The sequence below is a fragment of the Schistocerca piceifrons genome, chromosome 6 (assembly GCF_021461385.2).
Source record: "Schistocerca piceifrons isolate TAMUIC-IGC-003096 chromosome 6, iqSchPice1.1, whole genome shotgun sequence".
NCBI classification, from domain to species: domain Eukaryota; kingdom Metazoa; phylum Arthropoda; class Insecta; order Orthoptera; family Acrididae; genus Schistocerca; species Schistocerca piceifrons.
The window spans coordinates 8,858,008-8,877,156 of NC_060143.1; the positions used below are offsets into that span (position 1 = coordinate 8,858,008).

Here is a 19,149-nt window from a genome sequence, read left to right on the forward strand (position 1 = left end):
TGAATGAATAATGATATGTGGTTGTTTTCTTTGGATCTTTGTGATTCTTGTATTTGTTCCACTTATTCAGGGTCACAAATTGCCGAGTAATGCTCAAGAATTGGTCAAATGAGGGATTTGTAAGCTACCTTTCTTATGGGTGAATTGCACGCGTGTACCATTCTTCCAATGAGCTATTAATTATGCATAATTATTCCACTTTAGATCTCTCCTAGATTTTTATCATGGTTGTTGTTTCCGGCAACTGATCAGCAGAAACAATAATGGCTCTGTCTGCTTGTGTATGTGTAATACCTCAAATTTGTTTATATCCAAGGTCAACTGCAACTTTCCGGAACCAAGTGTCGATTCTCTGCAGGTATTACTGCGTTTGGATACAGTTTCTTTTTTAAACTAAAACATCCCTATGCACAACAGCATCATTTCCAAACAGTCTTATGGAGCCTCTGGCACTGTGCACCATATCATTTATGTATTCATAGACAATAAAAGGCCATATATCACTCCCATGGCATCGTGTCACAAAAAGGGAAGAACAGTCAGAAAAGCTATTCTTTAAAGCAGCCTGCTTCATAGCTCTTTTGTGCATGAATCAGATTTTCTTTAAAATTTTAACAGAAGCAGGTTGCCATTGCTTCCTGCTAGTTACAGTATGTGTGTAATACATGTATCCTTGTTGATAATTGTGTCAGCGAGCAATAATATTAACCAGCAACGTAGGGTGGTGCATGCTAATTTGATATTTATCCTTGTTAATAGCATTGTTACTGCAGGTTTTTCTCTCTTTCTTCTTTCTGTACAGGCCCTCTATTGCCCATTTAGTCCTCATATTTTCCTTGTCTTGCCATGGTCCTGTGCATCTTGTTTCTTTTGATAAGTTGTAAAAATTCATTTCTCCACTTGATCTTTTTTGTTTATTATTCAAAACCCACAAAATACTGTGTTATAGTGATGCTGGGAGAGCAACCCACTTATAAAATTTTGTATATGTTTTGAATTTAGTTGTCCATTAATTATTCCCCATACCATGTCAAACTTGTTTATTTTCAATTTGTGTTGTTTTTGGTGTCATAAGAGAAATCTCAACCAAAATGGTTCACCTTGGCTAAGATTTTACTATTAAAGATAGTTTCAGTTTAGACAGCATTTTGCTTAAAATATATATTGTTTTCCTCTTGTAAGAACTTTCAGCAGTTATCTAATAAACAGCAGCATTCATTACATGGAACAAGAGCCAGACTTTTTCTCAAACTTTTATATAGTTTGCCACATAATAATCTTCTCTTTCTATTAAATGTCTCCTTCAGTATAGCAATGCAAATTTTCACTGGCTGGAGGTATCTCAGATCCTTATGATTGTACTTCCAAGATACTGAAATGCTCTTACATACCTAATAACAACTTAAAGTATCTTTATATTTTCCAGTCTTCTTCCTTTGTTGATCACCATATTCTTTGTTTTTGCAATTAAGGAGAAAACTAAAATCTTTGAAAATGTCAGTTAAGGCAAACCTCTTAAATAATTCATGCTACAAAGGCAGTGATTATTCAATATAGCAAAATTCACAACACAACATGTTAATTTTGAGCTACAAGAGATAATATTACTGTATGTATGACTTAGTTAATTTTTTAAAAATTGTTTCCTTTGTCAAATGAGATGACATATCTGATATTTTCTAAATGATCTATAGGTGATTAAACAACTGAGTAACCAACTGTTATATTTGATACATATTTTGTTAAGTCATGCTATGCACCTTGTCCTCTTCTCAAAACACAGAATGAGGTCATCAGTGTAACACACAGAATTCATCAGTGCTGAGTCATGCAGCTCAGCCCCTGTGTTAATGATAGAATCCCATCTCAGATGGCAACAGCTATATAAATATTAAAAAATTTAGAAGATAAACTACACTCCTTGCAAAAGATGCAAAATCATCAAGGACAAGCTTATTTTATTGACAAATGATGACAAGAAGTTCATAATATTTGATAAAAACTTCAGGCCAAATGAAACACGTCGGAGTAAAGTCACATCAGTACACAGTGTGGCAGTGCAGGCATGCGTTCTTGCATGCAAACAATCACAAGGGTGCCAAATGGCAGTTGCAGTAGGTTGTGTTGAGCATCTTGCACCTTTTGTTGTTATTTGGCAATGGTTCTTGCAGGCTGTGAAGAATGAGTAAGTACCCGCTTCATTATTTGCCGTGTACACTGAAGACCAAAGAAACTGGTACACCTGCCTAATATCGTGTAGGGCCCCCATGAGCACACAGAAGTGCCCCAACACAACGTGGCATGGACTCGACTAATGCCTGAAGTAGAGCTGGAGGGAATTGACACCATGAATGCTGCAGATCTGGTCCATAAATCTCTAAGAGTACGAGGGGATGGAGATCTCTTCTGAACAGCATGTTGCAAGACATCCCAAATAGGCTCAATAACGTTCTTGTCTGGGGGTTTGGTGGCCAGCGGAAGTGTTTAGACTCAGAAAAGTGTTCCTGGAGCCACTTGCAATTCTGAACATGTGGGGTGTCGCATTGTCCTGCTGGAATTGCCCAAGTCCGTCAGAATGCGCAATGGACATGAATGGATGCAGATGATCAGACAAGATGCTTACATATGCGTCACGTGTTAGAAATGTATCTAGATGTATCGGGGGTCTCATATCACTCCAACTACACATGCCCCACACCATTACAGAGTTTCCACAAGCTCAAACAGTCCCCTGCTGCCATGCAAGGTCCTTGGATTCATGAGGTTGTCTCCATACCTGTACACGTCCATCTGCTTGATACAATTTGAAGTGAGACTTGTCCGACCAGGCAACATGTTTCCAGTCACCAGCAGTTCGAAGTCTCTGTTGACTGGCTCAGTTGAGACATAAAGCTATATGGCGTGCAGCCCTTGAGGTACACGAGTGGCCCTTCAACTCCAGAAGCCCATATCAATGATGTTTCGTTGAATGGTTCATATGCTGACACTTGTTGATGGCCAAGCGTTGAAATCTGCAGCAATTTGTGGAAGGGTTGCACTTCTGTCACGTTGAATTCTCTTCAGTTGTTGTTGGTTCTGTTCTTGCAGGATCTTTTTCTGGCCACAGCAATGTCAGAGATTTGATGCTTTATCGGATTCCTAATATTCATGGTACACTCGTGAAATGGTGATACGGGAAAATCCCCACATCGTCGCTACCTTGGAGACGTTGTGTCCCATCGCTTGTGCTCTGACTATAACACCATGCTCAGACTCACTTAAATCTTGATAACCTGCCATTGTAGCAACAGTAACCAATCTAACAACTGTGCCAGACACTTGCTGTCTTACATAGGCATCGCCAACCGCACCACCGTATTCTGCCTGTTTGCATATATCTGTATTTGAACACGCATGCCTACACCAGATTCTTTGGTGTTCAGTGTAAGTTCAGTTGGTGAAAGACCTGGTGATCTTGCTGGCTCAGGCTGTTATTCACTACGAAGAGCAAGTTGTGTCACAGCAGCTGTACGTGGACATGCATTATCCTACTGAAAAAGCACATTAAATTCTTGTTGAAGAGATGGCAGTATCACAAGGATAACAATATGTGCAATGTAGTGGGCACTGGTTACTTTACTCTGCAGAAACACCAAATGTGACTGCGAGTTGTAACTGATGTATCCTTCTCCCCTCTCACACCATGAAGTGTAAGATGGTGTCTCTGTGTCATGGGCGAATGCACTCTGGAATTGGCCTCTCCCCGGGTCTACCCCATACACACATACAGATAAAATCTACTCCCATCACTGAAGACAACTGAACACCATTCCACTCTCTAGTTAAATCTGTGACAATATCAGAGTAGCCATGGTTACAAATACTGTGGTGTTAGTGGTAACCTGGCCAGTAGCAACCATGATCTTAATCCTGCTGCAAGCAGACAGCTCCGAATTGTCCATGGTTACACAGCAGGTGCAACATTTCCCTGGATTATATTCATTGGCCACTGTTGGTTGCACAACACATCAATCTTGAAATGTGTCTGTACTACTTGGACATCTGGAACCTGGTCTACGGTTGTGGGATGTCCCGAAGACCACTGATGAAAACAGCAACACACAATACAATACATTGTTCTCAACACATGTTGCAGTCGTCGATACCTCCATCCAGATTCCTGCAGGCCGCCAGTGCGACCCTCTATAAGTGGCTGAGGTTGTTCAATAGGAGTATGTACTCATTGTTGAGGCATGGTTGTATCATAGAATGAATGTTGCAAATGCTGTTTACCTCTAAACTCAGCACTTTTACTTTCTACAGAGTCAAAACAGGCCTCACAGACAGATCTTGTGGGTGACATCTGGTCTCTGATGACCATGACAAATGAATCACTACACTACAACAATCCAGTATGCACATATTGTAGACTGGAGCTGCTGAATGCCGCCCTTGAGGGTTTGCATATTGCTTCTTCAAATTTCTCATCAGTATCTATCACAGTTGTCATGTTTTCATAAATATGTTTGGCAGCCAGTAAAATTCCTAAGTGATCTCCTTTGCATTTCATTAGATCCCTTACATTTCTCTACTAACAAAGTGAAACTCTTTCTTGGTCCACGAAACCTAATGCATTTCTTGATTAACTTCCCTTTGCTATTCAACAAGTTGATATCAAATGGAGATTCCATGGTGGAAAATCCTTGTCTTACACCCATCTGTTACTTAATGATTATATTCTTTTTAGTCCATCATTAAAAGTTCTGGATGTATAAATATTAAGAAGCATCAAGCAGACTTAAACCTCTGTATTTATTACAGTTAATGTCTGTACCTTCGTTGTGTTTTTACATTACCTTGGCCTTTCCTCCAGTTTTTAATACATTTGCTGCCAGCACATATTTACAGAGTTCAGAATGCTGTAATGTACTAGTTTTCCCCCTATAATTAACTAACTTTTTGTCAATACCATCTAAGAATGTTGCCTTCTAATTTCTGTAGTGTACAATGATGTTGCTAAATAGTCCACCAGAGGTACAGCTTGTGTATAATTTTGTTTCACTTTTGAAATTTTGTCACCATTCTTCTGAATCTGTTTATTGTATTAAAGGGTTTTGTAATGATTTGTGATGAGGAATTAATTTAACTTCATATCTGCATACAATTATTGAACATGGTGTGAGGCTTGCTAAAGGATTAATTATACTTTTGTATTTATAACTTACCTTAGGGACCAGAGCTGTTTAGCAAGTGGGTAGGAGAATCTGAACGAGCAGTTCGTGAAGTCTTCCGCAGAGCACGACTAGTAGCGCCTGCGATTGTGTTTTTTGATGAGTTGGATGCCTTGGGTGGTGTGAGAGGAGATGGTGGCGGCAGCAACAATGTACAGGAACGTGTTCTCGCACAACTGTTAACTGAGATGGATGGTGTAACTCCTCTGGGCAATGTGACAGTTGTTGGTGCTACAAATCGCCCTGACAGGATTGACAAGGTGAGTAATATCACTGAGTCAAAAATTTTAGCACTTGAAGTTATATATATCAAATTTTAGCAATATGAATCGACAGCAACCATAAAAAAGTTGTTCTTTGTGTTGGCATTTCTCTCTTACTGAGGAGGAAGGTACTTGAGAAGTCCGTGTACTGTGCACAGTGCGTGATCTGTGGTGTAGTATGCATGACTGACCTAGTCATTTCATGACAATGGACACACATTTGGGAGGTGCCTAAATTCACGTCTGATAATCTTAAGACTGGTTTTGTGAGATTTACATGCATCACTTTAGATTAAACATGATTCTGTCAAACAGATTATGGCATTGGACTCACATTCGGAAAGATCGGTGTTGAAATCACATCCATCTAGATTTATATTTTACAAGATTAAAGTGAACGATTAAATGGTTCTGTGAATACTGGGATGGTTCTTTTGAAAAGGACACAGTTGACTTCTTTTCCAATTCTTGTACCACCCAAGCTTGGCTCCACCTGTGATGACTTCCTTTTTATCAATAAGAGAATAGCTGGATTCATCCCACTTTCTTCTGCAGTTGAAAAGGGCTTCAATATCAATGAGACATTAAATTCCAATATGCTTTGTTTTTTAACTTTTGTATAGACAAGCTTTATTGTAAACAAGACAGTTAAAAACATTAGTAATGATACTGAAGGAATTTCATGCAGAATAACAAATAAACCATAGAGATCATTCAAGTACATGGATCAGCATGCTCAGATTCTGATGAGGAGCTAGAAGATCTCTGCAAAGTAACGCAGAAACTGTTAAATGACAGCAAATCCCATTATGAAATGATATCAGAGGATTTTAATGTCAGAGTAGGACAAAGACTGTGTACAGAACAAGTTCCTCACTGAGAAACTTTGGATATGATATCAGAAATGATTGAGCTATATATGTTAGTAGAATGTGCTGAGAACAGTTATGTTTTTCCTTCACACTCTTCTTCAGAAGAAAGAGTGTATTTAAAAGTAGGTTGCTTTAGAAGATTAAATTAAGTAAGAAGTTCAGCATCTTGGAAAGTGAAGGTTAATAGATACAGACAAAAGGAGTATAAACTTAACAAACAGTGTAAAATCCAAGATGGAATAACAGTATAAATTAGGATATATTGCCACTCACCCATGCTCCCTACCCCTTGCCCCATGGCTCCTATCCCCTTAAAAGGCCTAGATGCAAGACATGTGCTGTACATTCTTCCACTACCCCCTACTCTAGTCCACCCAGTTAGCTGTGCGTTAGACGGCACGGCTTTCCGGGTGGGAAGGAGCGCTTGGTCCCCAGCACGAATCTGCCTGGCGGACTTGTGTCGAGGTCTGGTGAGCTGGCCAGTCTGTGGATGGTTTTTAGGCGGTTTTCCATCTGCCTCAGCGAATGCGGGCTGTTTCCCCTAATTCCGCCTCAGCTACATTATGTTGGCAATTGCTGCGCAAACTAGTTCTCCACGTACACGTACACCACTATTACTCTACCATGCAAACACAGGGGTTGCACTCGTCTGGCGTGAGACATTCTCTGTGGATGGGGGGGATCAACTGGGGGCCGAACTGCACAATAACCCTGAAAGAGTGGTTCGGTATGGGGCGGCGGAGGTGTGAAGTGGACTGCTGTAATCGTCGTGGGGTTGTGGACCTCTGTGGCTGCGGTGGGGATAGATCCTCTCTGTCATTTCTGGGCCCCCAGTAATGTACAATACAATACCCCCTACTCAAGTCCTGTCACATGCATTTCTCACTTTGTCAAAGTCAGTGTCACCTGTAAAAGCAACCTGTCTCTATATGGCATACTAGGTGTGCATGATCAGTAACAGGCTGTCTGTCTGCATGAATTACTGTTGCAGAAGGATGGCCAAGAGAAAGCTGGATCCCCCATTTTCCAAGCATGCCACAGAACTTAATATGTATTACTTAGTTGACTGCTTCACAGCCCAGGTTATCTGGATGCTTCCTGTAACTCCCCTGGCCTCAACCTTTGTTAGCCTCATTCCCTTCCCTGCTCTCACTCCAGCTCACTTGCAAAATCCTCTGTGTTTCTCTGCTCTCCATTCCCCTGCCCCACCATGCTATGCTCACTCGATGCTGTACCTAATAACCCACCATCCTGTCGTCACCATGTCTGCGTACTCCCACAGACAGCGCTAGAGTATCTTCCCAAATGCCTGCACTTCTGTCCCTCCCTCTTCCCACCCCACACCTCTTCTGTACCCCACTACCCACTCTAGCTGCCAGCTGAGATCACCATTTTCCCCAGTGGAGCTACAACACCTGAAGATGAGAGTGGCCATGTGTGTGAATGTGTGTGAATGTGTGTGTGTGTGTGTGTGTGTGTATGTGTGTGTGTGTGTGTGTGTGTGTGTGTGTGTGTGTGTTTGTTTGTTTGTTTGTTTGTTTGTTTGTCTGTCCAGAGACGCACTGTAATAAGTAAAAAAGTCTGTTAAAAGTGTCTATTTGCAGTTAAACACCTCCTCTGTGCTAAGTAGTAATCTATTGTAAATAGTATTACAGTTATTTAACAAAGGAAGTTTTGCAAACAGCAAAGGATGTTGCAGGTACAAAAGACAAAAAGTCTGAAGTAGAACAAGGCAGCTAAACAAACTGAGGTCCGAGTTTCAGGCAAATGATAAATGTGACGTGATAAAATTTGTTGATTTAAACAGAACTAATCATAAGTGTGTTTGACACAATGTGAGAGAAGATGCAATAAAACTGTGATAAGAGAAATAGTAGAAAAAATAAAACTACGAAGAATACAAAAAAGGAAATTTTGGTTTTTAGACACAATATTTTATCATTTAAAATGGATGATGGCCAGTAACTAACACAGAGAGAAAACTGTACAAACATTCTTAGATATCTTTAAATATTGTGCAAAAGATGAAAAAGAAACACATAATTTATCTTGAAAATAATGACATTCTCAGTTTAGTACTGGAAGAGATGTAGAGGTACAAAGCCAAAGGAAGGAAGCGAAGGCACCTGGTGCTTCAGTTATTTAAGTTGTAGGAAAAGTTGTACAGAACAAAATTACAAAATTGTTTGCAGAATTCCTGTGGGGGGGGGGGGGGGGGGGGGGAAAGAGGATTGCCCAAAAACTGGAACAATATTGTACTTATTGTCCTTCATAGCAAAAGAAACTGAAATGACATAAAATTCTGTAGACTTATTAGTCAGCTTTCTGGTATGTGCAACATATTCACTAAAATTATTGCCAACCACATAGAAAAAAACATTAGATTGTCATCAAGCAAAGCAGCAAACTGGCTGTAGAACTGAAAATCACCATTTGAATATTGTGAATTAAATAGTAGAATGTAGGAATGAATATGAATTGTCCCTTTGTTTGAGATTCATAAATGAAATCTCTACTGACAGGACCCAAGGAACAAAGCATTGATTTAACTTAATGCTAGTATCTTGAAGAATTTGCATATCAATGCTGCAGCATGCATTATACTTCACCAGAGTAGTGAAATTTGGAATTGTAATAAAGCTTAAAAAGGATTAATATCCCTAAAAACTACTGCGCACAAGGAATTTCTCAGAAGTTTGCCTCTGGTGCAGATATACTACAACAATGAGTAGAAAAACTGCCTAGTGCAAATTTAAAAGTAGGTTTGAAAATCATTCACAATAAGGATAAATTAAACTACAATGAACACTGTAAAAAGGAAGGCTTACAATTAAAGTGTGTTGTTAATTTTAAGTGATGGCAGTGAGAAATGCACTTGTAATGAGAGAACCTTTTGAAAACTGAAGTAGCTCATCAAGCAACAGAGAGATACTTATTGGAAATAATGTTGAGAGACAGGAAAACAAACAAATGGATCAGGCAGCACGTTGGTGTGGAATAATTATTGCTATTATGAAGTACTTTTCTAGCGTCCAAGAGCCAATAAGAGACTGAGGTGATGAGATAATGGGAAGTGGGTAGATGATGATAGAAAATATTCAGATGCAACATGGATTCACGTAATTGGAGTAAAGTTTATGACAACCGTGGCGGTGGTGGTGATAACAATGATGGTATGTAACAACATAGATTAGATTAGGTGTACTTTCCGTTCCAGTAGATCCATAATGAGGAGAACCTCCAGGATGTAAAACATGTCAGAAAAACAAGAATAAACAATAAATAATTACAAAGAAAGGCACATATGCTAATGTACCTTTCATAGATCAAAGTGAAATGGTCCTCAAGGCTGTGGGTAGAAAAAATCTTAAACATATTTTCATGTAAAAGGTAATACATAACTTGTAAAAAAAAACCGTTCAGTTCAATGAAATGCATATTATGCATCTCGTAGGCTGTATGTAGCCACACATCAAGAAAAATAACATTTTACACCACTTAATTACAATGATTGATTACTGCTGTGAATTTGTTACAGAAGCCAGATTATACTAACACTTGCATTACTTGATATTACTTGATTTTGCTCAGCTTGATGAGGTGCATCCCAAAAAATAATCCCATACATCATTATTTTGGGCCTGTGACCTGTTTGGTGTATAGTGCTACACTACCTGCTTGTATGCGTAACAGTCAGTTGTTAGCTTTACTCATTACATTATTTGCATTCCATTCAAGGCATTCCACTATAATGTTAAATGTTTTAATATTATGCCTACCCATTGTAAGAAAACAATGTTATTATCTGTTCTTGAAACTTCATGTTCAGGACATGGGGGGATATTATCTGTTTGAGCCAACTGTTCACATAAAATCTATATAGTGTCCCCCACTGCCAACACCACTTTCCCCACCCTCAGTGTGACCTGGTGGATGTCATGCTACAAACCTAGAGGCCCAGGCTTTAATCCCCAGTTGTCCTTGGGGTTTGTTTCATCATTTATTTCTTTCACCTCTTGCCATTATGTACAGGGTTATTACAAATGATTGAAGCGATTTCACAGCTCTACAATAATGTTATTATTTGAGATATTTTCACAATGCTTTGCACACACATACAAAAACTCAAAAAGTTTTTTTAGACATTCACAAATGTTCGGTACGTGCCCCTATAGTGATTCGGCAGACATCAAGCCGATAATCAAGTTCCTCCCACACTCGGCGCAGCATGTCCCCATCAATGAGTTCGAAAGCATCGTTGATGCGAGCTCGCAGTTCTGGCACGTTTCTTGGTAGAGGAGGTTTAAACACTGAATCTCTCACATAACCCCACAGAAATAAATCGCATGGGGTTAAGTCGGGAGAGCGTGGAGGCCATGACATGAATTGCTGATCATGATCTCCACCACGACCGATCCATCGGTTTTCCAATCTCCTGTTAAAGAAATGCCGAACATCATGATGGAAGTGCGGTGGAGCACCATCCTGTTGAAAGATGAAGTCGGCGCTGTCGGTCTCCAGTTGTGGCATGAGCCAATTTTTCAGCATGTCCACATACACGTGTCCTGTAACGTTTTTTTTTGCAGAAGAAAAAGGGGCCGTAAACTTTAAACTGTGAGATTGCACAAAACACGTTAACTTTTGGTGAATTGCGAATTTGCTGCACGAATGCGTGAGGATTCTCTACCGCCCAGATTCGCACATTGTGTCTGTTCACTTCACCATTAAGAAAAAATGTTGCTTCATCACTGAAAACAAGTTTCGCACTGAACGCATCCTCTTCCATGAGCTGTTGCAACCGCGTCGAAAATTCAAAGCGTTTGACTTTGTCATCGGGTGTCAGGGCTTGTAGCAATTGTAAACGGTAAGGCTTCTGCTTTAGCCTTTTCCGTAAGATTTTCCAAACCGCCGGCTGTGGTACGTTTAGCTCCCTGCTTCCTTTATTCGTCGACTTCCGCGGGCTACGCGTGAAACTTGCCCGCACGCGTTCAACCGTTTCTTCGCTCACTGCAGGCCGACCCGTTGATTTCCTCTTACAGAGGCATCCAGAAGCTTTAAACTGCGCATACCATCGCCGAATGGAGTTAGCAGTTGGTGGATTTTTGTTGAACTTCGTCCTGAAGTGTCGTTGCACTGTTATGACTGACTGATGTGAGTGCATTTCAAGCACGACATACGCTTTCTCGGCTCCTGTTGCCATTTTGTCTCACTGTGCTCTCGAGCGCTCTGGCGGCAGAAACCTGAAGTGCGGCTTCAGCCGAACAAAACTTTATGAGTTTTTCTACGTATCTGTAGTGTGTCGTGACCATATGTCAATGAATGGAGCTACAGTGAATTTATGAAATCGCTTCAATCATTTGTAATAGCCCTGAATATATGTGAAAAATGACAGGTTGTAGCATGGTTTAGAGAACACATTCAACTAGTGGCCTCCTTATAAGTGACTAACTGTTTTTGTCATTCTTCTATATTTAGGTGGTTCAAGTAATTTCAGAGTGTTAATTTTGTCCTCAAGGGTACTTCCCATCTGATGAATTATCACTGAAGAAAGTGTTGTTACATTGTGTTTACTAGTGGAATAACATAAGTGTGTACCATAGTACCTGAGACTAATTCTTGGACCTACCTGTGCATTCTGTCCACACCAATCTACAAGATCATATAACAGTGAAGGAGCTTCTCGTATTGTTGGTGTTAATCACTGACTAAGAATTTAATGCACATCTTCATCTTGTGGTGCAGATAAATGCTAAATCATGGCATGAAGTTCACCTCACTCTGAGAATAGCATTTTTACAGGTGTCAAAACATTGCAGTATGATGTACCAGTCAAGTCACAAAATGACCCGGCTGAATATGAGGATGCATGTGCTGTAGTCCAAAAATTGTGGTAGGTTAATATGTTAGTTAATTAATTTGAGAATATCTGCTTCCACTGTTTACACTGTAATGATTTGTAATTAATTAATTACTGCTTTGTGCTCTCAGCAAGATTGTCTTTGTCATTCTCTATCAATTTCAAAAGCATAACTCTCCACACCTCTTCAGTTTAATGATCCGAACATAGCTATACTCAGTATTGTAAACTGTTATGTGTTGTGAAGCTGTTCACACCTGTGGGTGTTCATCTGCTTGATGTACGATTTTGGTTCCCATCTCTAACCGCATGCCTTCATAGCGCATCTTGAAAAAAATCCAACTGTAGGAAAAGCACACTTTAGTGAACCAATAATAAAAATTGTAACATTATTTGTGTTAATCAAGACATAGTCATTTACAAGTAGTTCCAGAAAAGACTTACTCCTGCACTTTACTTAAGCTGTACGGAAGTATCCTTGAATAGAAACACATGTGAGTTTTAGTCTCATGAGTTTTATGTTTTATAGACAATTAGCACAATTTCTACCAAAATGACGTAGGACAAGTCTTTGGTATCACTTAATTTACTAATGAAACAAACTTGATTTCAGCTATAGATGTGGATATATTTGTCTTTTCTTTTTAACTATTGTGTTCCTCACAAGGAGATAATTGCAGTAATCGGGACGTAGTATGTAGAAAAAGTCCCAAAGACGGTTAAAAACCTGAAGATAGGTTATTTTTTCTCATTCAGATATGCTCCAATTCATATGTATAAAGTTTGTACCTAGTACTTAGATGCAGTAGACTTGGAAATACAGCATATGTAGATATTATTATGATTGTTATTGTTGTTGTTGTTATTTTTATATGACAAACAGTGTTGCCAAGCATAAAGTGACTGCTGGAGAAAATATTATGGGGAGCCTGTGTGATTTAAAATGTGTGAAGATGAGAATTTAGTATTATGTTAAAAACAAATATATTTAAAAAATTAATTTATGAGTTTCCCATTATTTCTGCAATAACTGTACTGTATCACTTCCATTTATTCAATAGTACTTAATATCTTGATGTCTGACTGTAGGCTCTCTTGCGTCCTGGACGTCTCGATCGTATTATTTATGTTCCACTGCCTGATGCTGACACTCGGCGTGAGATATTCATGCTTCAACTTGGACGTCGAACACCAGTTGCTTCCGATGTAAATGTTGAAGAACTTGTTCAAAGCACTGAAGGATATTCTGGAGCTGAGGTAATAATGCACGCCCATATACACTGATAAGCCACAACACTATGCTAACTGTCCCCACAAGACTGAATACGGCCTAGTGGTGTTGCAGGGACATAAGACATTATGGAAAGTATTTAAATGAAGCAGAGATGGAAGGGGATTTGTTCTACTGATGATACATGCTGCAAGTGGGGAAATCCACTGAGATGACCAATTTTGGGGGGGCAGACTGTTATAGTCCGGCACCTGGGAACTAGCATCTTGGAAAGCAGGTTGGCTGTTTGCATGCTGCTGTTGTGAGCATCTAAGGAAAGTGGCTGGACAACAATAAAACCATGAGTAGTTGGCCAGGTGTTTGATGTGCAAACCTCATCACAGAAAGAGGTTGTCAGATATTTACTCACTCTGTAACAGTGGCAGATGTGGTGACGGAGCACAGCACTGATGCAAGTACAAGTGTTTTGGAGCACACACTGTTCAGTGCACATTGTTGATCATGACACCCTGCAGCAGGTGACTCCTATGTGTTCTTATGTTGACCCAATGACGTTGTCTGTTACAATAGCAGTGGGCACAGGATTAAATTGTACTGTGGATCAGTGGAAACCTGTCACCTTTTCCAATAAATAATATTTCTTGTTACAGCAGAACAATGGTCAAGTCCATATATACCATAATTCAGGCAAATGGCAGCTTCAAGCATGGTCCATGCTGTACACACATGCCAATGGGGGGCTGTGTCGTGCTATGGGAGACGTTCATTGGGGTTTTCATGGTAATTGAAGGCACCATGATAACTGTGGGCTTTGGATATAATTAGGGACCGGAAAATGTAGCATCCATTTCTGACAAAATTCACAGCTATCTTTTGCAATATTTGCATCTATTTTTTATTTTTGTCAAAATTTGCCTCTCTCTCTCTCTCTCTCTCTCTCTCTCTTTCTGACTAGACTTACAAACTGAAAAGTGAAGATAAACAAAGCCTTACTTTTTTTAAATTGGCTGTTAGAAAAAAGTGCTGATTGGGATCTCTTTGACTGGAAAGTTTGCTTTTGCGAAAACTTCAACAGCTTTTTTTTTTTCAAAATGGCCTTTGTTTTCTTCTTTTGGCTGTATCTTAGCTTTCAAAAATGACTGTTCTGTCAAAAAGCAGTAACATTTTCCCACCGGTGAACTAAAAGCATCTATGATTTAAGATGTTTTGGACATCATTTTTCTTTTCCTGCCTAATTCAGTGATTACAAAATCTACAAACTGTTGGTTTGACTTTTCATGGGCATTCGTAGCCAAGTGACCCATGCTTGACTATGCTACAGATAGAATTGACAAGATAGTTGGTGTAGAAGTAGAATAAAATGGGGGTAACTCTATTTTAAAGTTAGAATTTGTATGCAGTTGAAAAAACATTACTGGTTTTGTTTTCCAATTGCTATAGTGTGGTCACTGTAGGCTAAAGTGGCAGATGGCCATGAGCTTAAATAAATTAGAATTTTGACCACCAGAGGGAGATGAGTGGTGTGGGGAAACAAACTCCAACCTTCCTTTCGTAGGGCAGCAACCTATAGCAGAACTGACACAGTGTCACAGGGCTCGTTGATCTCTTCTGGTGTTGAAAGAGTTGTAATTGAACTCTGTGGTGGACCACAATTAGTTGCTTCACTTATTTCAAAATAAGAAAAGGAAACGAGCAATGCACAACACAAAGCCCTCGGAAAGAGTTACTGTGCAGTTGTTTGTTGAGATTAGCAGAGTATTGTTAATGACATAGTTCAGGCCTGCCCTCTAGCAGTATTTGGTGCAACCACAATTCAAAACATCTGTCTCACCTAATTTTCCATGTTAAAAGTGCCCACATTACCATATTTTGAGCTTTAGCTAGTGAATAAACATACGTGTTTCTTTATTATAAAATGCTAGGCCCCACAGCTGATACTATATTGGATTATGCAGCTTTTATCTTAAATAGGCCATTCAGCTGCTCACTATTGGCATGGCACCAGATCATGAAGTGCATTGATATGTCGTTGTGTTCATACACCTTTTATTTTGCAAACAGGATCTTATCCACATTATCTTTCTAAACTGGGCTTTGCCAGATGATGTGCAATACAGTAACTGAAAATTGGTTACATTTTTTACATTTATATGCACAAAATAAAGCTATTTCAAACTATTTGTGATAAAATGGTTCATCTGGATACAATTGACTACAAGATAGTGTCTGTTAAGTAATTTCACACTTTTGCATTGTGAGGCAGAATTCACATCTGTTTTGCATTTATAACAAAATGCAAATTTTTATGGTCCCTGAACATAGTTGTGGACCACCTGCATCCCTTCATGCTTGATGTCTTTCCTGGGAATAGCGTCCTCTTCCAGCAGGGTAACTGCCCATATCAAAAAGCTAGAATCATGCTACAGTGGTTTAAGGAGCATGTTAGTGGACTCACGTTGATGTCTTGGCCAGCAAATTTGCCTGATCTGAACCTGAAACACAACTGAGCGGCATCTCTGCACCCACGAACCTCCAAGCCATAATTTGTGGGAACTGCATGGTCTCGTGCAGACATCTGGTGCCACATACCTCTGGAAACCTACCAAGAAGTTGTCAAATCCATGCCATACAAAATCACTGCCGTATTATGTGGACCAATATGCTGTTAAGCCAGTGTCCGTAATAGCTAGTTCATCAGTGTATAGTTACCATTTTACAGGTTAGAATTTCTGTCACACACAGGTTTTTTTTGCTTTGGATTAACACAAAACTTATTTTATCCATGCATGTGTTTCATTTATTAAAAGAATAAATTCAAAATACATGTCACCACTAGCCATATTGCAGTGCACTGGATTATGAGGTAAATTAACCAATTTCCAATCCACTATTTTTTTCAAAGTGCATTTTGTTGTTATAAATTAGATACACTGGAAACAAATGATAGCCTCAACAGTTAAATGCATGAACTACAAATCTTTTGAATAAATAGCTTTAAAATTATTCTCACAGGTTCTTGCAGTGTGCCATGAGGCAGCACTTAAAGCTCTAGAAGATGATTTGGAAACAGATGTCGTTGCACATAAACATTTCCAGGCAGCTCTTCAGATAGTCACACCTAGAACTCCTCCGTCGCTCTTGAAGCTCTATGAAACATATCTACAAAGTTGATTGAATGAGAGGTAAGAAGAGAAGTCTAAATGTGAAATTCAAATTAAAACAATTAAATTGTTCAACAATTTGTAAGAAATGAGACAAGTTGCCATTTTGCACTAGTTTTTCTTTTAGTCTATAGTGCAATTACTTTATGACAGACAATTTCTATCCATTTGCAAAAGTTAAATGTTTCATATTTGATTGTATCTACATAACATTTTAAAGGCCTAGATACTTTGCTCCAATTAGTCTTCTCATCTATTATCTGAAGGCACTTTAGGTATTCAGTGTAATTGTTTCTGTGAGCTTTTGTTTGTTGAGAGTACTGTATTTACTCGAATTTAAGCCGCACTCGAATCTAAGCCGCACCTGAAAAATGAGACTCGAAATCGAGGAAAAAAAATTTTCCCGAATCTAAGCCGCACCTGAAATCTGAGACTCGAAATTCAAGGGGAGAGAAAAGTTTTAGGCTGCACTTCCAAATCAAAACAAAGTTGGTCCATTGTAATATGAGGGTTTACGGCCTGTCGCCGCTCGCGGCATGGCTTGCTTTTGTGCATGCTACCGCCGTTTACAATTAAAAAAAAACAAAGAGAGGAATTGTCTCATTAGCGAAACACTGGCAAGAGGCTGCTATTCGTTGCTACTTACACTGCTGCTTTCTTTGATAATGATCAACAAGAACCAAATAATAGACTGCGTATGATAGAAGGTGTTCTGAACGAGAATTTAGCGAAAAAATTTTCCGTTTGAAAATCTTTGGAGACGCCTCTTTAGTACATTACATTATACACATAAATTAGAGTCATCTTAGATTTAAAAATCTAGTCAATTGCCGTGCTTCATTTCTGACTGTATCACTATTAGGCATAAGAATAATATGAATATAACGGCAAGACTCACCGGAGGAGAAACACCCCTCTGAAGATGTCCAGCGAAGCACTGGACGAAACGTTAGGAGCTGAAGAGTTTCATGGACCACGACCTTACATCCCGCAAGGTTTACCAGAAGATATTTCATCCTGTCGTAAAAGCCTTCATACTATGAATATAAACATGACATGGTATGTATATTCTTCCGTGTCTGCTGTTGTCTCACTCTAGTTTCGTAGTTTATTAGGCGGACAGGATTTAAATGAGATAGCAGCAAACATGAAAGAATACATGTCAAAATGTTTATATTCGTATTATTCTTATGGTGAAGAGAATACTGCATGTGATTCACAATTCATAAAAGTTCCTATTAGCAACCATTTCTTCTCACAGTTAGGAAAAAATTCAGAAAGCAGAGTTGGCCATATTGACAAATATCCCGAACAGTCTTGCCAGTCAGATTTTCATAGTACATTGAAATGCTGCTACGTTCGAAGAGGAACAATATGGAATTTGTATTTACTTCGTTGGATAATGTATGAAAATGCAGTGGTCGAAACTCGAGGCGGAGAAAAAAAAGCTCGTCTTCCACCTTTTTTTATTTATTTACTGACGCAGAGGTTTTGGTGCCAGTATGTGTCTTTGTGCCTGCGTAGCGCTACATATATTCGACGACAGAAGTTAGTTGTGGCGGCACCTACCAACATTTTTCAGAACTTCCGCTTACTTTGCACTAGATTCTAAGCCGCAGGCGGTTTTTTGGATTACAAAAAGCGGAAAAAAAGTGCGGCTTAGATTCGAGTAAATACGGTATGCTACCACCTGATACTGAACATAAAGAGTTTTGAAAAGGAGATTACAGTCTACTATTTGATTACTGTGGCATCTCCAGGAAGTACTGTTTAGAAGCTTTGTTTGTGTGCAGTACTCGTCTGTGTAGCTATTTCTGTAGGTATCAAATTACATTCTCCACTGAGGGCAACATTTTCTTGCTATTCTGCGCACTGATGTTACATTGTGTTATTTTTACTTAGGCATACACTACTGACTGGGTCTATATCTTACATTGGCTGCCATTGCCATTGCCACTCAACACTCGCGATTCTTGTCCCTATGACATTTAGTAACCTAAACTTCCGAATAATGGATCTTCAGTAGAGAGAAGGAATTTTTCTTTATAAGAGTTGCTTACCATCAGGCCAAGAATGTGAATAATCAAAGGAGGTAATTATAACACCATTTCTGAAATTACAAAAGGCTCTTAAAAAGTGTAAATAGGTGCAGATCTCATATGTTTATGATTAAGAGATTCTTTGTATAGAAGAGTGGCAGAAATGGCTTTAGAGACTCAGGAATTGTAAAAACTTTCACTCTGCAGAAGAGTATATACTGATATGAAACTCCTCAAAAAATTAAAACCTTGTACTGTACTGTAATTCAACCTTTATGTAATGGGCAATCAAAATATTTCCATTCAAAGGCTGTAGAGTCCAGAATCTATATGCCAATCAGGCAAAGTCACCATGAGCATTGAGCCAATCATTCCACCAACACTCCAGATTGAAGATGCCTGTTTGGTGACACACCGTGTCCTGCAGTGTTAAGAAGTCCGTAAATACCTGCTGCACAGCCTCATCCAACAAGAATCGTCGTCTCTTCACAGCCTTGTTTAAGGGACCGAAGGCAA

General features: G+C 39.2%; 1 protein-coding gene across 9 annotated transcripts in view; it reads left to right on the plus strand.

The window, feature by feature from the left end:
• The window catches only part of LOC124802855 (ATPase family protein 2 homolog), a 72,982-nt gene that overhangs the window by 49,827 nt on the left and 4,006 nt on the right, over window positions 1-19,149 (plus strand). For all 9 annotated transcript variants that reach the window (XM_047263883.1, XM_047263880.1, XM_047263878.1 and 6 more), the window contains 3 exons: window positions 5,210-5,470; window positions 13,292-13,459; window positions 16,446-16,615. In XM_047263883.1, coding sequence (XP_047119839.1) covers window positions 5,210-5,470; window positions 13,292-13,459; window positions 16,446-16,604 — 588 coding nt within the window. In that variant the 3' untranslated portion in view covers window positions 16,605-16,615. The remainder of the gene's footprint in view (window positions 1-5,209; window positions 5,471-13,291; window positions 13,460-16,445; window positions 16,616-19,149) is intronic.